This window comes from Cuculus canorus, chromosome 1 (genome assembly GCF_017976375.1).
Source record: "Cuculus canorus isolate bCucCan1 chromosome 1, bCucCan1.pri, whole genome shotgun sequence".
Taxonomy (NCBI): domain Eukaryota; kingdom Metazoa; phylum Chordata; class Aves; order Cuculiformes; family Cuculidae; genus Cuculus; species Cuculus canorus.
In genome coordinates this window covers 205,328,049-205,348,175 of record NC_071401.1, presented here as the reverse complement: position 1 = coordinate 205,348,175, position 20,127 = coordinate 205,328,049, and the positions used below count along the sequence as shown (strand labels likewise).

Here is a 20,127-nt window from a genome sequence, read left to right as displayed (position 1 = left end):
ATGGCACATTTAAGAGACAAACGGAGGCATGCAAGTGCAAATAGAGAATTTCATAGAATCATAGGATTACTAAGGCTGAAAAAGACCTGTAAGATCGTCAAGTCCAACCATCAACACAACACCAACGTGGTTCCTAAACCATATCCCAAAGGACCCCATCTACACATTTTTTAACACTTTCAGGGACAGTGACTCCACCACTTCCCCGGGCAACCTGTTCCAATGCTTGACCATTATCTCAGTAAAGAATTTTGTCATTCTAAACCTCCCCTGATGCTACTTGAGGTCATTTGCTCACTTCCTATTACTTGTTACTGGGCAGAAATGACCAGGACCCACCTTGCTACAAACCTTCTTTCAGGCAGTTGTAAGGAGCGATAAGGTTGCCTCTCATCCTCCTGAGTTTCTCCTCAGCGTCATTCCAGTTCCCATAGCCACTCCTCATAAGACTTATTCCTCCTGTAACATCCTTTTTTTTCTGGATAAATAGAAGGCAGCAGTTTCTAGGGTTTTCTTTTCCAGTATTGATTTCGTGTTATAACTTTTGGAGTTAAATCTTATTGCCTAAAGATCTTTAGCAATAGGTGCTGCATTTGCCTGGAGGTTTTCCTGAACAACTGGGCTCGCAAATGAGGTACACAACACCTCCTGCTGCTAGTAAACAGCACTGGATTTCTGTGCCCAGCATGTGCTGGGTTGTTATCTGCATTGATATCTGACAACATGAACTGAAGCCTAAGGAGCGGCTGCAGGTTTTGGAATATGGTTAAAGCATCTGCCCTGCTTATATATTTCTTTGTCAGATCCACTAACTCAAGGCAGTGGCACCTGGATGCTGTGGTAGATCAAAGGAAAAAAACATATCAAGGATGAATATAATAGAATTTCAATTCTATTCTGAGGTGATTATTTCCTTTTCTCCATACTCTCATACTTTGAGGGTGTTATTCCAACTCTAACGGCTTCCAGTACTGGCTGGATCTATTTCCGTAGTCAGCATCAGCTGGAGACAGCATCCTTCAAGACCACTAGGCTTCTTCAAAGAGTGAATCATAAGATAAAAAGATTTTAGGTTGAGGAGTTTGGGAAGCAGTTGAGTAAATCAGAGGAACTTGAAATCAAATTAACTTCTTTGATGGAGAAGAATCTACAAGAGGGCAATTAGGCAGTGGTAGATTGTACCTCTACTTGAAGGCTAACCAGAGTAAAGACAAGCTCCTGCCTTTCAACAGGTCTGTTGTAATGGTAGCTGAGCTGGCTTACTCCAAGCCTTCCCTTTGCCACTCTTGATTTCTCTGTGTGGAATGTGCCTTTAGGACCCACAAAACTCAAAGTAGGGAATGACCTCGGCGCAAAAAGCTGACATGGGTGAAAGTACATACCTCCAATCCTTCAAAAATTAGTTTTCCACCTCTTTAGAGTGTGAATGTGTGTTGGGAAGGGAATAGCTGCAGATTCTGGCCTGATCAATGATTTACATCTACATTGTAGTCAACTGGGAGTTTGATTTCAACAGTCCTTTTTCAACACTGTTAGAAGCAGAGGTGGACTTTGACTGCTGAAAAGATTTAGAAGAGAAATCCCACTTTTTTCTAGAAAATCAGGTTCAATATTCAAATTACACGGCCAAGGCTCTTTTACTGTGAAAATGCATGGCTAAAAAAGTATCTAGGCGCAGCCAGAACTTGGATTTCCTGCAGCGGAAGATGAAGCCTGTCTGAAGCAGGAGAATTAACCCAGGAAACGAGGACAGACTATTTGGCTTTTGTTGAAGGCATGAAGAGTCAGACAGTAGTTCTAAAACAAGGTGGAGGCTTTTCAATTATCATGAGTCTATTGAAAAAGAGGAAAAGAATGGGAACGGTAGACCAGATTCTCATCTGACTTCTGTTAGTAAAACTCCATAGGCTTTGCTGAATTTACATTAGAGCAGCTTCAGATCTGCATCTTTTCAAGTTTACTTCAAATGCCCCCTTTGAGCCTAGAAATCTGGAGAACTTCGGAGCATTTGATGCAATCCCCAAGCAATACAAAGGGGAGCCTGTTCTAATTGGGACTGTCTCATTAGCATTCAATACCACACTGAAAAGATGACAAAGGGCTGTGGCTGACCTTTCATTTCTCTCCATGCTGCCAAGCTTATGTTAACACTTGTTTGAACTTCATTAACACCATTTAATTGCCTGCATCACAATCAATACCATGTTTCCCTACCGAAGCCTGGCACGGAGAAAGGGATGTGGGAGACTGAAAAGGGGCAGAGCACAAAAAAGCAGAAGCCATAGAGTTTTTTGACTGCACACTGGTGCCCCAAATACCTGCAGTGTTGCAAGGAGAGAAACCGGTGTTTTTTTTCTCATCCCTGCAGGGATTTAGTCTCCTTTTGGACGCTTATTATTCATTAAAAATAACCCCTCAAAGAAAAGTTGAAAGTCAATGAAGACATTGCAAAAATTCTTAACACCTCAAGAGTCTTCCAATGATCACCATGGAAAATACATTTGCCAAGTTCGGGACTAAAAGACATTGAAAGTGACCTGATCTGTGGGATTCAGAATTATAACATCTGCAGTTTGTTACGTTAACTTAGGTACAAACACCACCCGGACCTAGCTGTTGATACTCAAGTCCTGGGTCTGTGATCTCATCTTTTTCCTTTTCTTGAAGCAACTACGATTTACATGGTGTTAGCCACTAGATGTTGGGGTCTTAGGCTTGTTAGAAAATGCTGTGAAAGTATGTTTGAAGTATACAGAATGGATTGACCCCATTCTGCACCTAACCAACATAACATATCCATCTGTGGTTCCAGGACTCTGTAGTCAATAGATGGTGTCTTCCAGTGCAGTGCTTGTAATATCTGTTTGCCACTTTGCAACTAGCTTTAGAAAGAGAGACAAATGGGACTAGTTTAATGCAATAAAGATTATAAGCTGCATGTACCTTAGCTTTGTAAGTTAACACAGTAAGCCCACAAGGGCTCTAAAAGAGAGCATCAAATGACAGGTGCATGTCCAAGCTCTACACTGAAAAACACGGTCTTCTGTGTCTCTCTTCCCTGCCAAAAAAAAAGAAGGTTCAAGATATAGCACACCAAGGGTCAAGGTAAGGGGGTGTTTTCAGTGGAGATAATAAAAAAACTGTGCTGGCAGGGGTCTCAGGAGGTCAACTCAACCATCTCCTGCCTGAGGGCAGGATCAGCTCTGTCTAATGTCTTCCTGACGGATGCTTGTCAACCCCCTTCTTAAAGGCCTCCAATGACTGAGCCTCTGCTCTTCTCAGGACGGATGCTTGTCAACCCCCTTCTTAAAGGCCTCCAATGACTGAGCCTCTGCTCTTCTCAGGTAATCCATTCCTGTGTTTCCCTATCCTTCCCATCAGAGTGTTTTCCCTCATGGCCAGATAAAATCTCCCTTTCTGTAATTAAAGCCCATGCTGTCTCATCACATTCCCAGGGCCAAGGGGTGAAAATGCCCATTTGGTGCAGATTTTGGTGTATCTGAAGACTGTTCACTTGTCTTTCTTCACCTTTAGTCTGCAAAAACCTCCTGATGTTTTCTCATCACAGTAACATGCTGCTTTTATATAGTGCAGTTTTTAGCAAGCAAGGCTAAAACCTGTCTATATCTAGAGGGTGCAGCCTCAAACACACATCCTCTGCACTGAGACTACGCTGGAGGGTTTCTTCTCATGGAGGAACTACCTGTGCACCAATTCACTCTTTGGCCATTGACTCAGTGCTGCCCACTCATCTACCATTTATTCTGAGATGAAAAGCAACAGCAAAAGTCAAGCACATACAAAATAAAATCAGTTGCCTTGGCTAGGGTTTGCGTACACAGAGAGAATCATTCCCTCAAGCTCTGCAAGGCAAATCTCTGGAAGAACTGCAGATCTTCAGCTAACTTTAGGACCAGTAGGTTTTGCTTAGCTGTCATGATATTACTGCCAAAGCCAAATGAGTCTCCAATAGCCTGGCCTTGAACTTCTCCAAAATAAGATCAGTCTGGGCTAACAGAGTTTTGTGGCTGCCTTTAGCTGAATCAGCACAAAAGCAAACTTTGCAGCTCAGATGCCTCGCAGCAAACTAAAACTGCCACGCCGTGTCAACAGAAGAATTGACAGCATGTCCTTGCATTGCTTCACTTCATCCCATAAAAGAGCTGGCTGCTAGGTTGTTCCCAAGCTTTCCTTAAGCTCTTCTCTGCTCTAGTAGTCCCCTGTATCCTTTCCATACATCACTTCCTCCTTCAGTGGTCTAGATACAGCCGGCTATTGCATAACCCTAATTATGTTATTGCTGTAATTGTGTCTGCCGCTGCAGCACATGGATTCGTTACAAGCTTTTCATATGCTAAAATGATTATTAATGAGTGCAGTCCCAACCCAGCAATGGCACAACAACAGCCATGACAAAAAGATCTTTTGGAAGGCAATTAGCTCCATGCTAAGCTGCCTAAACCACTGCCGTGCTGGAAAATTTCAGACAGGAGAGGAAGCACTGACAATATGGCTTTTCTCTTCTCTTTTGATGAGTTGATGAGTTAATGAGTTACTGAATGGCAGCACAGTCATTTTCATGAAACATCTTCACTAAGAAGGCTTTCTGGGTTGGTACCAAAGGGAAGAGCATTTACATCTCCTCATAAACAGAGGAGAAGAGTTTTCCCAAATCATAGTTATAGTGTTTTCCTTAAGAAAACAAAACAAAACAAAGACAACCGTGGGAAACAGGAGGATATGAAAACAAGAACATTTAATTTTTGAGAGTAAGAGGGAGCACCACCATATACAGGTGCACCCAAAAGCCCTCTCCATACAGTAGTGGCCGCGGACGGTAGCACAGGCTCTCCTTTTCAAGCTAGGCTTGGGTGAGTTACTGTGCTGGTGATACCTACGAAGTCACATCCTATGGCCCTCACATCCTCTATTTGAGTTGCTGATGTGTGTGAGTCAGGGATTTGCCCAAATTTCAAGAGGGCTTCTGATCTCTAATGGACAAATTTCCTGCCACATGAGAGAATGAGGAATCTCAAGATAAGAACTCAGCCTCCTCCTGTGATTTAGAGGAAACTCGAGCACTTAAGAAAACATCTTTTGATGTGCATCTAAGGATCTCCTGGAAACAGCTGGAATAGGATCTACTGGAGATAATCAAAACTGGAGTACAGAAGAAGTAGCAAATCTACAGCACATCTGACCAAGCAGTCACTGTCTTCTACTTTAGTCTTCTAAAGGAATCTGATGGGAAGCTTGGGAACAATGTAGTGACCAGTTCTTTTATGAGATGAAGTGAAGCAGTGCAAGGACATGCTGAACCTTCAGAGGCAGCCTAGTTGTCTAGGTATCTACCTTTCTATCTCATTCAGATGGAATCTGGCTTACATTCCCAAACTTCTGCTGGCTAATTCAGCCCCTCGGGCTATGGAAGTGTGAGTCAATGACATGCCCATATCTCAGGTGAGATCTGGTGGCCCTCAGCTTTGGGGTGCTCTCCAGGAGCAGTGTGGTGAAAGAGCATCTTGCTTCCCTTGCATTGCCTCACAGTTCTGCTACAGTGTGAGAGCTGTCAGCTGCAAGGACGAAGGGTAGCAGCACACAGGCAGCCCTCCAAATGCCAGCAGTGTAAATGTAAGGACCTCTGGGGTTCAGTGACAGCTTCACAGTGGTTTTGAAGACATTAGGGGTATGCAAATGGCAGAGAAGCCCTAAGTACCTCTGAGGATCTGGGCTCAAATAGAAGGTAAATAAAGACTCAGCAGGGATGTTGTCATCTCCCTGCTAGGATGCTTTAATATACACATTCATAATTTCTTTAGTTAGCACAATGATGGCTTCATTAGAAATGCTTCTGTATAAATAAGTCTTTTGGCCATGGCAGACTTCTGATGGTAGGATATTATATGTCTTCTCCCGACACTAACAGCTAGTTTTGATTATTAGTACATGGGGGTTTTTTTCTTTTTTTTTTTTTTTCTTTTCTATTTCCTGTAAAGCACTCTTCTACAGTATCTTGGCTTGTAGTCTTAATAGAAAGGACTGCTCAGGTGTGTGATGGCCAGTTGCATCTCAGGGAGACCAGGACACTATGGCATGGCGGTGGGTAATGGCCCATGAACCCAGAATATTGAGATCACAGCTTGAGAGTCTGTCATAGATAGAGACGCCTCCAAGTCCCGAAGCTCACATTCTCATATCCTATCCTTTGTTCCAGGAAGCATTACATGTTGCTTTTCATTTTTCAGATGAGTCGTGGGAGTTGGGAAAATGTCTCTGCAGGGCTGGAAAGGGACCAAGGATCTTTCAGACCCTCATGAGTCACAGACCCAGGAGAGTTTTGCTTCCAGGTGGAAGGAAGACAGGAGAAACTCGGAAAAGCAGATGATATGTGTCTCTGTGTTTCACTTTTTAGAAGTGGCCTATACATGCACACGCTATCCTGCCACCATTTGATGACTTACTAAACCAAGGACGAAAAGGAATATTTCAGCATCTTGTCGGAAACTGTCTGGCAAATACAAGACAGTACCTCTTCTTTCTTCCACTGACCTCATTTATTTTTGCTGTGATGTAATCCCTTTCACTTTTCAGTTCTCTCAGCAGGAAGGTACCTATGCAATATTCATAAGGAGCTGAGCTCTTCTCTGTGGGCTCTTCTTAGGCACCATAAATCAATACACTTCACTGCATTGCAGGCTGTTTTTCCTCACAAATCTGTGAACTATTGGTGGTTCCACATGGGTGTAGGAGTTTTTGGGTGCCAAGGCACACTTTGTTTCTCGGCCATAAGACTCCAAGTTTCTCAACAATGCATTTTGTCTCTGACTTGCCTGCAATGAAATTGTCATAGGTGCCACCATTCCTTGACTCTTTCACTTCTCAGAAGTACATGCAAGACAGGTCCGATTTTGTCCATCTGCTGATGCTGAGAATTGTTTGAGTTTTCAGGGAGTGGAAAAAGCTCTAGAAATATTTATTCATCCTGCTCATTATCTTCTGCTGGAGGTTGTTCTGCAGGACAGATCCTCATGAGGTTTGCAGACGCTCCTTCCCTTATAGACAAGTCTTCAGGTCCACTTGGGGGTTGGAGGTAGGCAAAATGTATAGTAAAATCAAGCCCAGACCAATCATCGCTGGACTAACGGGAATGTGCAATAAAAATCCTGAGTTAGACCAGGATTTTTGGCTGGTCCTGAGCACAAAAGACAAGATGCAAAGGCTCCGGGGAAAGTAATGTTGTTATGCATACTGGAAGTTGCAGTAAAGTTAATGAGGTTTGTTTATGATGAGCCAGAGTGTAGCTCTGGAAGCAGTCAGGCTGAAAGATTGTGCACAGAACTGGAAATAGGACCTCCTATGCCTTTCTCTCACAAGGTTTACATCAACTCCATTTTGCAAAACCAGGATAGCAACTCAGCCCAACCGATTGCAATAAAGCAGGATGGGAGTGCAGGTCACAGAGCCAGAGAGCAAAACTGGAGCCTTCTGATGTGGAGGGGTTTCCTCCTAGTGCTTCTGCACTGTTCTGTCTTTCATAGGAGACTCTGGCAGCTGCTTGTCCTGCTCTGTCACAAAGAGTATTTTCCCACTTCTCTGTCTGAAGAATCCTTATCATACAGCATTTCAATGTCCAACTTCTCAGCAGTGGAAAACAGCTCCATCTCAGCAGGTGTCTCAATGCTGTTTACAGGACACCTGTCAGCTCTTTTGGCTCCCTCTACCCTCTGCCTCCTAATTATAAAATTGTGGATTGCTGCAGCTATGTTTTTTTTTTTCTTTTTTTTTTTTCCTTGTGCACAAAATGTCAAATTGCAGAAATTAAAAATGTAAATGATGGCGTCTAATTAACCAGTTGACAGCAGAGCACAGCTGCGAGTGACAGTGACTGATTACCTTCTGCAAACCTTGTCCTCCAAGACCTACCTTACCCGGGGGACGAAGGACATTGAAAATAGCAACTTCCTTAAAGAGATATTGCTCTGCTGATGAAGTAATGGTTCTGGGGGCTCCATACCCTATAGATAAAGCCCTAGACCTCTTGAGTTCAAAGAGAATGTTGTTGACTGGAGGTGTTCAAGGCCAGATTGGATGGGGCCTTGGGCAGCCTGATCTAGTGGGACATGTTCCTGCCCATTGCATAGGAGTTGGAACTAGATCTTTAAGGTCCCTTTCAACCCAAACTGTTCTATGATTTTATGATTATTTGTGTCCTAAGGGAAGCAGATTTTCCCAGTTGGAGTGAAAATGAGGGTGTTTTGAAGCCTGTTGCCACAACTGAGACATCAGGTCAGCTTAAAATTTGGGGCAATAAGGAGATGTTGAGCATCAGAGGAGTTACTGGGACAGACTGGATTTAGTGTGGGAGGTAGATGATGGTAACAATGGATGCAGATGTAATAATGACAATAGTGCAAGTAAGCAATCAAAGTTGTTTTTTTTTTTTTCTCTATGGGAGAGAAGTTCTGTGGGCAGAGAGATCAGTGAGAATTTTGTATGGGGTTGGAGGTAGTGCTCAAAGCCCTTGAAGGCCTGACGAGGGAATCCAGCTTCAATGGGTACTGCTTACTTCTTTGACAGCACGGAGAAAGTTTACAGGATGCTTTTTGGGGTATCAGTCTCAGAATAAGGTTGAGTGAATGCAACGTATGTCTTGTATCCAGAAATGGTGCTTCAGTAATTTCCACTTTCACCTAAGTTATCTTCCTTGCTCTAAAAGAGCATAACCAGGTATGTCATTGATCCACCAGAGGAGCCCAAGAGTGCTAAGTATGTCCTTTCTCCTTATTGTTGATGGCTTTCATGTCTTGATTCCCTGCTTCTCCCCTCAACAAACAACTGTATTTCTCTCTCTCAGGTACTATTCAGACATCGCCAAAATGCCAGCAATCAGTGACCAGGACATGAATGCATACCTGGCTGAGCAGTCCCGCATGCACATGAATGAGTTCAACACTATGAGTGCGCTCTCAGAGATATACTCTTATGTTGGGAAGTACAGCGAAGAGGTAAGAGCCTTGGAGAGGGGAAGAGCAGTTCTGAAGGAACATGGTACAGCCCAACTATCCTCAAGTCCCAGTATACGTCACAGATGCCTATCTTCATCCAATTTAGGGAGATGATGGATTAAAGAAATGGAAACCTGGGGAGTGGAAAGGGAGGGTCTGGGATTATCGGTCTCCCTATTACCCCTCAATCTGGATCCCTGTAATTTTTTGTCAACTGTTATTAGTCAATCAGATTTAGCTGGCTTGCAGTAGTCAAAGATCAGATGTTAGCTTACTACAGAGGAACCCTATATGAGCTCTACATCATATGTGACCGAAAGTTTTTTAAGCATACGTGGCCCGTGCCATTTAAGGTACCTTAAAGCACCCAAGAATGGTCAAGCATCACACAGGACTTAAAGGTGACCAACATGGTTCTGTGTGTTGAAGACCGAGTGAGATACCTTAGGGCATCTCAAGTGGCATGACAAGTCAATGAATAATGCTACAAAATAGCTGAGCTCCAAGATAAGAATTCATTTGATTTGTTGCAATCTAGAGGTTTGAATTTAGTCAGATCGATGCCAAACTGCCTGCCTATTTCTCCACTGTCTGACTAACCTGTTTTGCATGATCTAAGGTAAGCTCAGAACCTACCTTAGAGAAAACTAACCCTCATCTGCTGATGAAAGACATTGGAATCAGTCCTGTGGGTCAAAAAGAACCCTAAAATCCGTATCAATTCTTTCTTTCTCATTTTCCAGATTCTTGGAGCCCTTGATCAAGACGACCAGGCTGGGAAACAGAAACTTGCCTACAAACTTGAACAAGTCATAACCCTCATGAGCATAGACAGCTGAGAACTGTTCTGCCAGGGACATCCTGGGAGGGATAAACCAAGTCGTGCCTCACTCAAGATCATCATCTTTACCAAGTGCAAGTTTTGATCGGCTGTAAGCAGAGTCACCTGAACAGCTCTCCTCTCCCTCATTTCTTTCGCTTTCAAAATCTATGGACAAAGTGACAAAGCCCCAGGGGTAAAAAGAAAGGACTGCAGAGGAAATTGCCTCTGGGGACATCAAGACGTTTGGGTGGAGCTTTCCTTTTCATAGCTTCCCCTCTGCCTTTGCCCTAGACAAAAACTGTTACACATCACCCCTTCTCACCCCCACCTTTCCCCAACATCAAATCATCACTCTGCAGATGGGAAACCGGGAGGTAACTTCTGTCATGCTGCTTTAACTGCCCTCCAAGGGCTATAGCCTTTGGAGTGGACACGAAAATGAACTCAGTATTACTAAAAGTCTCCCCAAGGGGAAGACAGCCTGCCTACAGGGATCCTGGAGGGCAGGAATAAATCGAGATCCTCTCCTGCAGAGCCATTGTAACTCTATCTCTTGATAGTGAACCACTGGGAGAGGATCCCCAAGGCTCCCCCCAAAATGCCACAGCTCCGTCCAGAGTGGAACCACTGTGGCTCTTTCCTGCTTGGGCAAACAGTGGTGTAGCTGCTGTCTTGGGGCAGGGGAAGGGTTAAGAGGGGAAGATAACACCGGTGCTCCCCTGCCCATGTGTTTCATATGGTTATTCTTAGTTTTCAAAGAGACCTGTGTCCCCCTCCATCTTTCCCATTGTGTCCTGTTGGTTGTAAGCATTGCAGCAAAAATGCTCTCTCTGCTCAGTGGCATCCTGTCCGTGGTGGTTCTGTTCCTTCTGGCAATGGACAGCACAGTATGTCCCTCATTCCCACCTCAGCTTGGAAAGCAAGGGCCATAAGTCTTGTTTTGTTCCAGGCAAGGAGCTCGGCCTCAAACACCAACCAGAGGGATTTTTTTAAAGCTGTTAGTTCTTACTATTTTGTTTCCTCAACTGGAACAAATCTATTGTTTTCTCATGGTGGAATAACAGAAGGAAACTGAAGGGCTTGCCAGGAAGCAAGGTGGTGCGTAGAACTGATGGTAAAAGCTTCCTTCAAAGCCACTCCTAGGAGGAAATTTCTATACACATTTTGGAAGGTAATTCAAATGAAACACTGCAAAATATTCTTCTACCTAGATACCCCCAGTCAAACTGCACGTCTTCTGGAGGTCTCTGAACCACTGTAAGCCCATCTGCCTTTTGGTGCCAACTCCTGGCCTTTCCTCTTCTCCATTTTTGGAACCAACAGGCCTTGCGGAAGGTACAGGTGCTGCCTGGGAAAGATTTTGTCCCTCTTTGCACTTCCTATGCCTTCAGAGATCACTGTCACCACAGGACAATTGTGGGTGATCACCCTGTCCTAGCCTCTTCTCAGCTCCTCCAGAACAACATCTCAGCCTGTTTTGAGGCCAACCAAAGAGAAGTGAGCTCCTGTGTCTCTTCTGTGCTTGGCTATTTTTATCATATGGCTGCCAGCCTGGATAACATCATGGTTGGACATAGTGGGAGACCCTCAGGGTCCGGAGAACTTTGCATCTTGTACACCATGGAGGCAAGAGCTGGGTCTGCATTCATCTCAACAGAAATGAACAGTGCTTACTAGCAGATGGAGGAGTGATGTGATGCCACGGAGTATTGGCCCACAGCCATCTTGCACCACCCTCAGAGCTACAGCCTGGATCTACCTTGCACCTGGAGGGAGGAAGGGGTAAAGACAGGGTGTGTCAATTGATTACAGAGTGCATTTGGTTTTATTCATGCCTCTTGCTAGCAAACCAGAACCTCTTCAGAGCGGCGGATCATGAGTGCGTCTAATGGGGGATGTGCGGCAAATAGGAGTCAGTTAGCAAGCAGGTTTCGTTCAGCCAAGCAGATACACATGTAGGCGAGTCTTTCTAAAACCATTTAAAGAACAGCAGTCCAAAACCGGATGTGTCTGTGGGGAGAATATCACAAGATTCATATTGAAACAGCAAACTTAGGGACACGTCTTGGTTTCAAAACCCCAGACATTTATCTCTTGATTATAATTATTATTATTTTGTGCGTGTGCGTGTGTGTGTGTGTGTATCTGTGTGCGCGTGTGCGTTATTTCCTTTTTAATTTTGCTTGCTTTCTGTTTGATTGCTGAGCTGATGGACTCATCATGCACCTTATGGATATCTCAGCATTTTTAAGAGGCCTGCGCATTGGGGATGATTTGGGTTTGGTTGGTTCTGCCATGGTTTTGATGATCCGTTTAGTAATGTCGGCGCATGTTCCAGATCCATTGTTTATGGCTGTGAAAGTGGGGTGGAAGTCCCACCAGAGCCAGTGGTAAGAAAATTACAACAACAACACAAACACAGTATTTTTTATAAGTACAGAAAAAAAAGGAAAATTTAAAAAAAAAAAAAAAAAAAAAAAGGAAGAAACCAAAGGTTTTGACAAACAAAGTGCCACAAAAGATAAATATGGACCCTATTGTCATGCCTTGTACTCACAGCTGGATGGTAGGAGTCTAAGGACAAATAGCTGGCTTGGAGGGAAGTGGTTATGAGTGATGGGCTATACTGCCTGGACATGCGCACATGAAAGGAAGAAGAAGCTGTTTGGGGAAAAAAAATGGTATCAAAGTGAACTGGTGTAATCCTGCTCTGTTCCTAAAGTCAGAGGAACACCACAGGGACAATTTGAGACTTGTTTATTTTTGATGTGTTTTTGGTTTGTTATGGTTGTTTTCCATTGTTATCAATTAATTTCTTCTTGCTGGTACGGAGTTCTTCATGTGTAACATATATAAATACATTTTTAAGGAAAACTTGAACACCTCAGAGACACTGAGAATGAAACTCTTAGGGGAAATGGGAAGCACTGTGAGATTGATGTCTTAACCCTTCCCAGGTTCACATTTAGGCATTTCTGTTTTCTCTCTACCTTCTTCTTTCTCCCATCCCCAAGATCTGAAAGAAAATCTGTATTTTGCTTCTCTTTCACCTCCTCCTTATTTTTCTTTCTGGTTTGTGGTTTGTTTTTTTTCTTTATTTCGTATTTGAACTGGTTTTGGTTTTCGCTTGGAAAATGTGCCAGAATTGTGATGTAAATGCGTGGGCTTCTTCCCCTGTCCCCTTCAGTGCCCTTCCCATTTCCAACCACTCTCCCAGCATCTCCCAGTCTATGAGAGGCATTGGCATCTTTCTTCCCAGCCTCAACTGTTGAGCTAGCTATTTTTAAAGTGCATGTCAAATACAACTGAAAACAAAGACACAAGCAGAAGAATGAGCCCTAGTACAACATGGATGTGTTCTTTTCCTCTTCCTTTGATTTCCACCCCCTCCTCCCTTTCCTCACTTGACCAAAAATGCTTAATAGGTGGTATTTCATGCTATTTTTCAAGCGACCCAGAGACAACAGGAGCCAGAGTCCACAGAATTCAATAGAATTCTAGCTCCTAATATCCAGAACATGCCGGATGATAGGCTGATCTCTATGGGAATTTCTCAAACAATGTCATCAAGAAAATGAATGCTGACACTTTCAGCACCAACAGAAATGGGGAAAGGGAACTCTTGAAGACTTTCTGTGGTCCTACTAAGGGAACTAAGATTATTTCTTCACTGCAAAACTTGCATCTCGGTTAGAGGAACAAAAGGTGAACAACCCCTCTGCAAAAACACCGTGTCCTCCCTGTGAGTGTACTCACCTATCAATGTCACAGTGATGTGAGACATAATCCATCACGTCACGTACTTTTACAAACTGAGCCGTCCAGTAAACACTGTCATGGGAAAAGTTGTGTGTTATCTATCTGGAAGAAGGTGTTAGAAATTTTTAGCACTTAAACAGACAGCACAGGAGAACTACTATAAAGGAGAAATGCACTCAAGGGCACCTTCCTCTCCCAGCATGCCCCAGTTCTTCTCTGCCCTTCATTCTGTCCTGAACATATCTAAAGTTTTGGTCCAATCCGGCATATACCAGCCTTGCTCAGTTAAGTAAGAGAACTAAGCCAATTTTCTCATCTCCAATTGGCTTCTTATACCTGTTTGACAATGGAGAACATAAAAAATTGCTATGACATTAAGATTTATGAGCAGAATTTTGGTTGGTATTTGCTTTTAATTGAAAAGTGATTATCAAAGTTTCCAGATTATCCCACCATGAAGGGAGACAGACCAAGCAAATAATATAATTGTCATCATTATTTAAACAATGCTATTGAAAACTGATATAGAGTGTTGAATCCAGTGACTACTCTCATTCTTTGGTCAACCACCACAATGTTTACACATTCCTTCCACATTTCCAAAAGTCTGGGAGTTCTGCAGCAACTCAAGTATAAAACAGATAATATCAAGAGGAAAAGTCATAGAGTCATAGAATATCAGATTGGAAGGGATCTCAAGGATCATCTGGTTCAACATGTCTTGGCAAAAGTACTGTCTAGACAAGATGGGCCAGCACCCTGTCCAGCTGAATCTTAAGTGTTCAATGTTGGGGAATCCACCACTTCCCTGGGGAAGTTATTCTAATGGCTGATTTTTCTCATTGTGAAAAATTTCCCTCTTGCATCTAATCAGAACCTTACCAGGAATAACTTGTATTTTTCAAATGACTCCTTGTAAAAACGGAGTCTCCGTCTTCTTTTTAGCCACCCTTTAAATACTGGAGCATGGTGATGAGGTGTCCCTCAAGGCTTCTTTTCTGAAGGCTGAACAAACCCAGTTGTCTCAGCCTTTCCTCCTATGACAGACTTCCCAGTCCTTTGACCACCTCTGTGGCCCTTCTTTGGACCCTTTCCAAGACTGTCCAAGACTATTTTGTACAGTGTGGACAAAAACATAATACAGGTGTTCCAGGTGTGGCCTGGAAAGTGCTGAGTAGAGTGGGATGATGACTTCATCTCTGCTGGTGGTGCCTTTTTTTGATGCAACTGACCATCTTGTTGACTTTCTTTGCCACAGCAGCGCACTGCTCATATTGAGCTTGTTGTCCATCATGACCCTCAGGTCACTTTCCACAGAGTTGATTCCCAGCTGGGTAGATCCTAGCCTGTGCTGCAGTCCTGGATTATGTTTCCCAGGTGCAAAATGTTACACTTGTCCTTGTTGAACTTCATAAGGTTCTTGTTAGTCCACTCTTTCAGCCTATCCAGATCTTCCTGCAAGATGGCTTTCCCTTCCAAAGCGTTCACTTCTCCATTAAGTTTGGTATCACCGGTGACCTTCATGAAGGTACACTTGTTTCCATCATCCACACCACTTATGAAGATATTAAACAGCTTTGGGCCCAGCATCATCCCTGTAGGACCCCACTTATGACAGGTTGCCAGTTCGAAAAGGAGCTACTTACAATCATCCTTTGGGTGCAAACTGTCAGTCACTTCCTACCCTCCACACAGTCCTCTTGTCTAGATGCATCAGTTTCTCTAGGAGGAGGCTGTGGGAAATCTTATCAAAAGCCTTGGAGAAATCCAGGAAGACAATGTCCACCACTTGCCCCTCATCAACTGAGCGGGCTACTTTGTTATAGAAGGCAATCAAACTTGTCGAGCGTGATTTGCCTTTGATGAAGCTGTGCTGGCTATTCCCAATCATGTGCTTCATTTGACCTGTAGTAGTCCCCAGTAGGATTCATTCCATAACTTTCCCAGGGACTGAAGTAAGACTGATGGGCCTATAATTTTCTGGATCCTCCATTAAGCCCTTCTTGTAGATGGGGGTGATATTAGCCTTCTTCCAGTCTTCTAGGACGTCCCCCGATCTTCATGGCTTCTCAAAGTTTATGCAGTGTGGCCTTACAATGATGTCAGACAGTTCTTTTTTCACACCCTTGGGTGGATATTGTCAGGGCCTGTCCACTTGTAGAGATCAAGCTCCTGTAACACTTTGCATACCAACTCTTCCTTCATTGATGATGGGTCTTTGTTCACATCAGTGTTTAAAAGTAAGTCAAAACACAGCATGTAGATGTCTTCTTCCCCAAGACTTTAGTGAAGTGCTTTGGGAAGAGACACTATTAGGTGGAAGACTCTTCTGAAGGAAGACTGGAAACCTGAGAGGATGGACTTCCAGGGCTCCTCTTAGTGGGGCATATATTTGTGTCTCTACTAGGGATCCTCAGTTCCAAGGATGATCTCATACCAAAAAGAAAAGTCTGGCCTGCTGGAGATGACATCACCAAGGCATCAGTAAAACAAGACATACTTCCACCTTCCCAGCACCCCGTAGAATTACTCATTAACCACATGTACCTGATAGCATAGAGATATTGTTTGGTGCTGAAATAGGAATGAGAGAGAGGAAGAAAGCTGACCCTGCTTCCCAAACTCCTGGGGAAGACTCTGGCATTCAGGAGGTTTGGTCCTCTGTAGAAATGTGTTGCTTTTTGTGATGGTCATTGCTGATACGGGAAGATGCCATGACCAGATAAGCACTGTACCAAAATCCAGTAAGCCCCAACAAGGTCCCTTTCTTCTCCTTGGTTCAGCACTTAGCTGAAGGTGCCAGACAGAGCACAATGTATAGAAATGTGCATCTTCGTCCCACCAGATCTGTGCGGTTATGAGTGGCTCACCAAGTATTGCATCCAGGAACCCCTGTTTGGGTATCCCTCACCACTGAATGAGGAAATCAGTGTAAAAACCAGATCTTGAAGAAGTGATGTAGTCTAAACTCCTCTGTACCTCTGAAAACCTCTTCTGGGATGACCAGGGGAGCCCAGAAATGTATCTCTTTCCCCAAAGTATGATCATTTACACTATCTAAGTACATTGCATTTCTGTGTTGACAGATGTTGGGTAGAGAAGTATGGCATAGCCTCAGTGATGTCAGGGCAATTTGCTCTGTGTATCTGACACGCAGTAAAAGATATGTCCTCCAGGGCAGATGGAGTTCTTGGGATGTCCTAGCTCTTCCCATCCAACCTTGGCATGCTGTGAAGCAGGCAACTGATGAAGTGAGCAATGTCATGTTGTAAACCTAAGACTCCTGGCCATTAAAACCTTGAGTTTTCCTTCTTTGCACCCAATGTAGTTCCTGTTTCAGAGTATCATTGGGTCCGTAGAGTCCTGCAGTTTTCCTTCACCTCTACCACTGTTCTACGCCCCTTCCTCCAAAAGAAGTTGTGATGTCTTACAGGGGATAACCATTCAGTGGAAAATACTTTGAAAATGGACCTGGTCAATCATATTTTATTTGGGATGGCTCCATTCACCACTCTAGTAGAGAAGCATCCAGGGGGACAAATTAATTTGTAGAAGGATGTCAAAAAAAAAAAAAAAAAAAAGAGGAAAAAGAAGATTTACACTTGGAAAAAATAAAACCACCAAAACCCCCCCAGCAAGGATACAAAGCTGCTTAGTCTGATCAATCCGTCATGTGTGTGATTTCTGTTGTTGTCGTTGTCGCTGTTTGTTCATTGGCTTTTATTTTACGTTAATCTTCTGTTCTAAAAATGGAGAGTTTACCTCAAGAAATTCTTTCTGCTTGGAAACAGATCACCTCAAAGACACTCATAGCAGAGAGCAGTGTTCAGGGAAGCTCAGTAAAGCAAACCTAGGTGCAGTAAACCGGGGGGAAACCAGGACATTTAGGGTCTTTCAGCATTCCTTTCTCTTGCTGGTGTGGTCTGGCGTGGTTCCTTGACTCCGAGGGCAGCATTTCACAGTAGGAGAGGTTCCTGTTGACTTTCAGATAGACTGAGACCCACAAGCCAGTTGAAGAAATCAATGCATACGTATAACCTTGCAGTCCTTTCTGAAGTATCTTAAGAGAAACTTGGTGTTACTTAGAATTTTTACCCTGCTCTTTCTTCAGTCCCTGGAGAAAACCCACTTTCCAGCCCAGAATGGGGTAAGGAAGCAGAGAGATTAGGTGCTAGCTAAATGCTCCCAGTGTTTTCCCCAAGGGATCAAGATGAGAGGCAACTGGATTATTTAATGTCACAAGACAGGCCCTTCCTAGTGTCTGACCCTGTGTCTTGGACATACACACGAACCCAGAAGTCTCATTCTCTGTTTTGCTAAAGCTTCCACCTTAAATACAAAATCAATGTAAAGACATATCCTTTCACTACAGTGTTACTAACAGCCTCAAAGAGATGTCAAGGCAGCATTAGAAAGGAGGTTGGGTTCCTTTTTCTTAGGTTGCTGTTGTTGTTGGTTTGATTTTCTTTTGAATTGATCCTAGTTAAAAAGTAAATAAAGTCTATACTATTTAAATTGGAATCCCGTTGTTACTTGGTAAAGGCAAAGCTTCTGTACCTTTGTTACAATTAATTGTATACCTGTGTATGTAAATATAAGGCATTCCTATTTTGCAGTCCAAACAAAACAAAAAAAAAAAGAAAAAAAACCTATTTGTAATATAGAATAAAGTTTATTAAAAAAAAAATAAAGAAATAAAAATGCCCCAGGCTGTGATTGCTGCTCCTTTTGGCCAAATGGAACCAGAGAGAGGGAGCCGAAGTGAAGAGTAAAGGGGAAGCATGAGACCAGAGACCATGTAAGTGCTCAAAGAAAGTCCACGTCACATCTACACCATAGGAGCCATCTCCCAAGTTTAGGCTCTCCCACCATCTACAGTATTGCTCTAGAGTTTCTTTAGTGCTCTGGGGAGTCAGCTCACGTTGACATTTTGGGCTTGGTTTGAGCACTTGGGCTGGGTTGGTGAAGTGTGGTGGGAAGTGAATCCCAGCTAAGCAAACCCCAGCTCTGTGTTCAGAGAGGGTAAAAGCTCAGGGATCTGAATGTTCATGCCAACAAATGACTGTGAAAAGCTTTCTTCCACCAATCCACCACCCCTTCCTTCCTTCCTTCCTTCCTTCCTTCCTTCCTTCCTTCCTTCCTTCCTCCCTCCCTCCCTTCCTTCCTTCCTTCCTTCCTTCCTTCCTAACCCATTCTGTTCTATGATTCTATGAAATTATCAGCTCTCATTGTCCATATCCTTGGCTAGAGGCAGACAGAATCATAGAATTATCAAAGATCATTCAGTTCCAACCACCCTGCCATGGGCAGGGACACCTCTCACTGGATCAGGCTGCTGAAGGCCACATCCAACCTTGCCTGGAACACTTCTAGGGATGGAGCATCTACAACTTCCCTGGGCAGCCTGGGCCAATGCCTCACCACCCTCATCACGAAGAATTTCTTCCTAATGTTTAACCTAAATCCTTCCCCTTCCAATTTAAATCCACTGATGTATGTCTTCCCAGGGCAGAGGGAAGGATCGGTTGCTTGTGGGCAGAACTGGATCCCCCTTGCTGCCAGGCATGGTCTCTCTTCTCTGCATGTTATCTTCAAAGCTGAAGCTATTCCCTCACTGAGGCAGTGAGAAACACAACTTCCCTCTTTCGCATGAATCCTATCGCTGCTCTGCTACCACACATGACAAGAAGGAGAAGCTGATGGACACTCCAGCTTCTAGGTAGCTTAGCTTAAAGCAAGAGAGGGAAATCCTTTTTTTCCTTTCCCACACCTGCTCCTCAACCACTGTGCTCCCTTGTCTTATGCATGTTATCTTATGGTATTGTCTTTTGAACCGCTGTTGCAAACAGTAGATCTTTAATGAAGGAGATAAGATTCCCTGGGACTGATTGCAGGCTTGGCCAAGCCTGTGCTGGGTTTGCGCTGCCGTGACACAGATCTGCATGGTTTAACTTATCAGCCTCATCATGTAACCCAAAGAACAGGAAACTTGACCTGGGACACTTCAGCTGAAGGCAAAATGGAGATAAAAGATTCATAGGTGTTTTTCATTGATCTGGCTCTTGAAAAGCCAAACTGGTATAAAAAGAACCAGGTCCTTCCAGAGGTAGAAAGGGGAAGAGGTGAGGGGGACACTACTGAAACCACTCCTAATTCAGCACTCTCACAGCAATGAGATGTGGCAGAGGAGGTCAGAGCTGGGTACCTGCTCCCTTCTTGTGTCCCTAACGCTCCAGCAGACTCATAGATAGCGCTGCACATAACCACCAGCCTCCCACTCCCCACAAAGCAGGGCAAAGCTCTTATCTTCTTCGCCATCCCAAGAGCTGGGCTGTGACATCAGCATCTTTACCAGCCTCCTCTGCCTGTGCGTGCCCCCAGCATTTCTCACTGGTCTTCTCCCGGGCCCATAGCACAACCCTTTTTTTCCACTCAACAGAGAGGAAAATGTAGTCAAGGTTGCATTCTAGGAGCTGGTGCAACCCCTGCCATGCTCTGAAGGGGTAAGTCTGTCACACACAGATGAACGAAACAGCGGTC

General features: G+C 43.9%; 1 protein-coding gene across 1 annotated transcript in view; it reads left to right on the top strand.

The window, feature by feature from the left end:
* The window catches only part of PLXNA4 (plexin A4), a 478,478-nt gene extending 460,226 nt beyond the window's left edge, over positions 1-18,252 (top strand). The window contains exons 31-32 of the mRNA XM_054084753.1: positions 8,855-9,005; positions 9,749-18,252. Coding sequence (XP_053940728.1) covers positions 8,855-9,005; positions 9,749-9,844 — 247 coding nt within the window. The 3' untranslated portion in view covers positions 9,845-18,252. The remainder of the gene's footprint in view (positions 1-8,854; positions 9,006-9,748) is intronic.
* Positions 18,253-20,127: the final 1,875 nt, after the last annotated feature.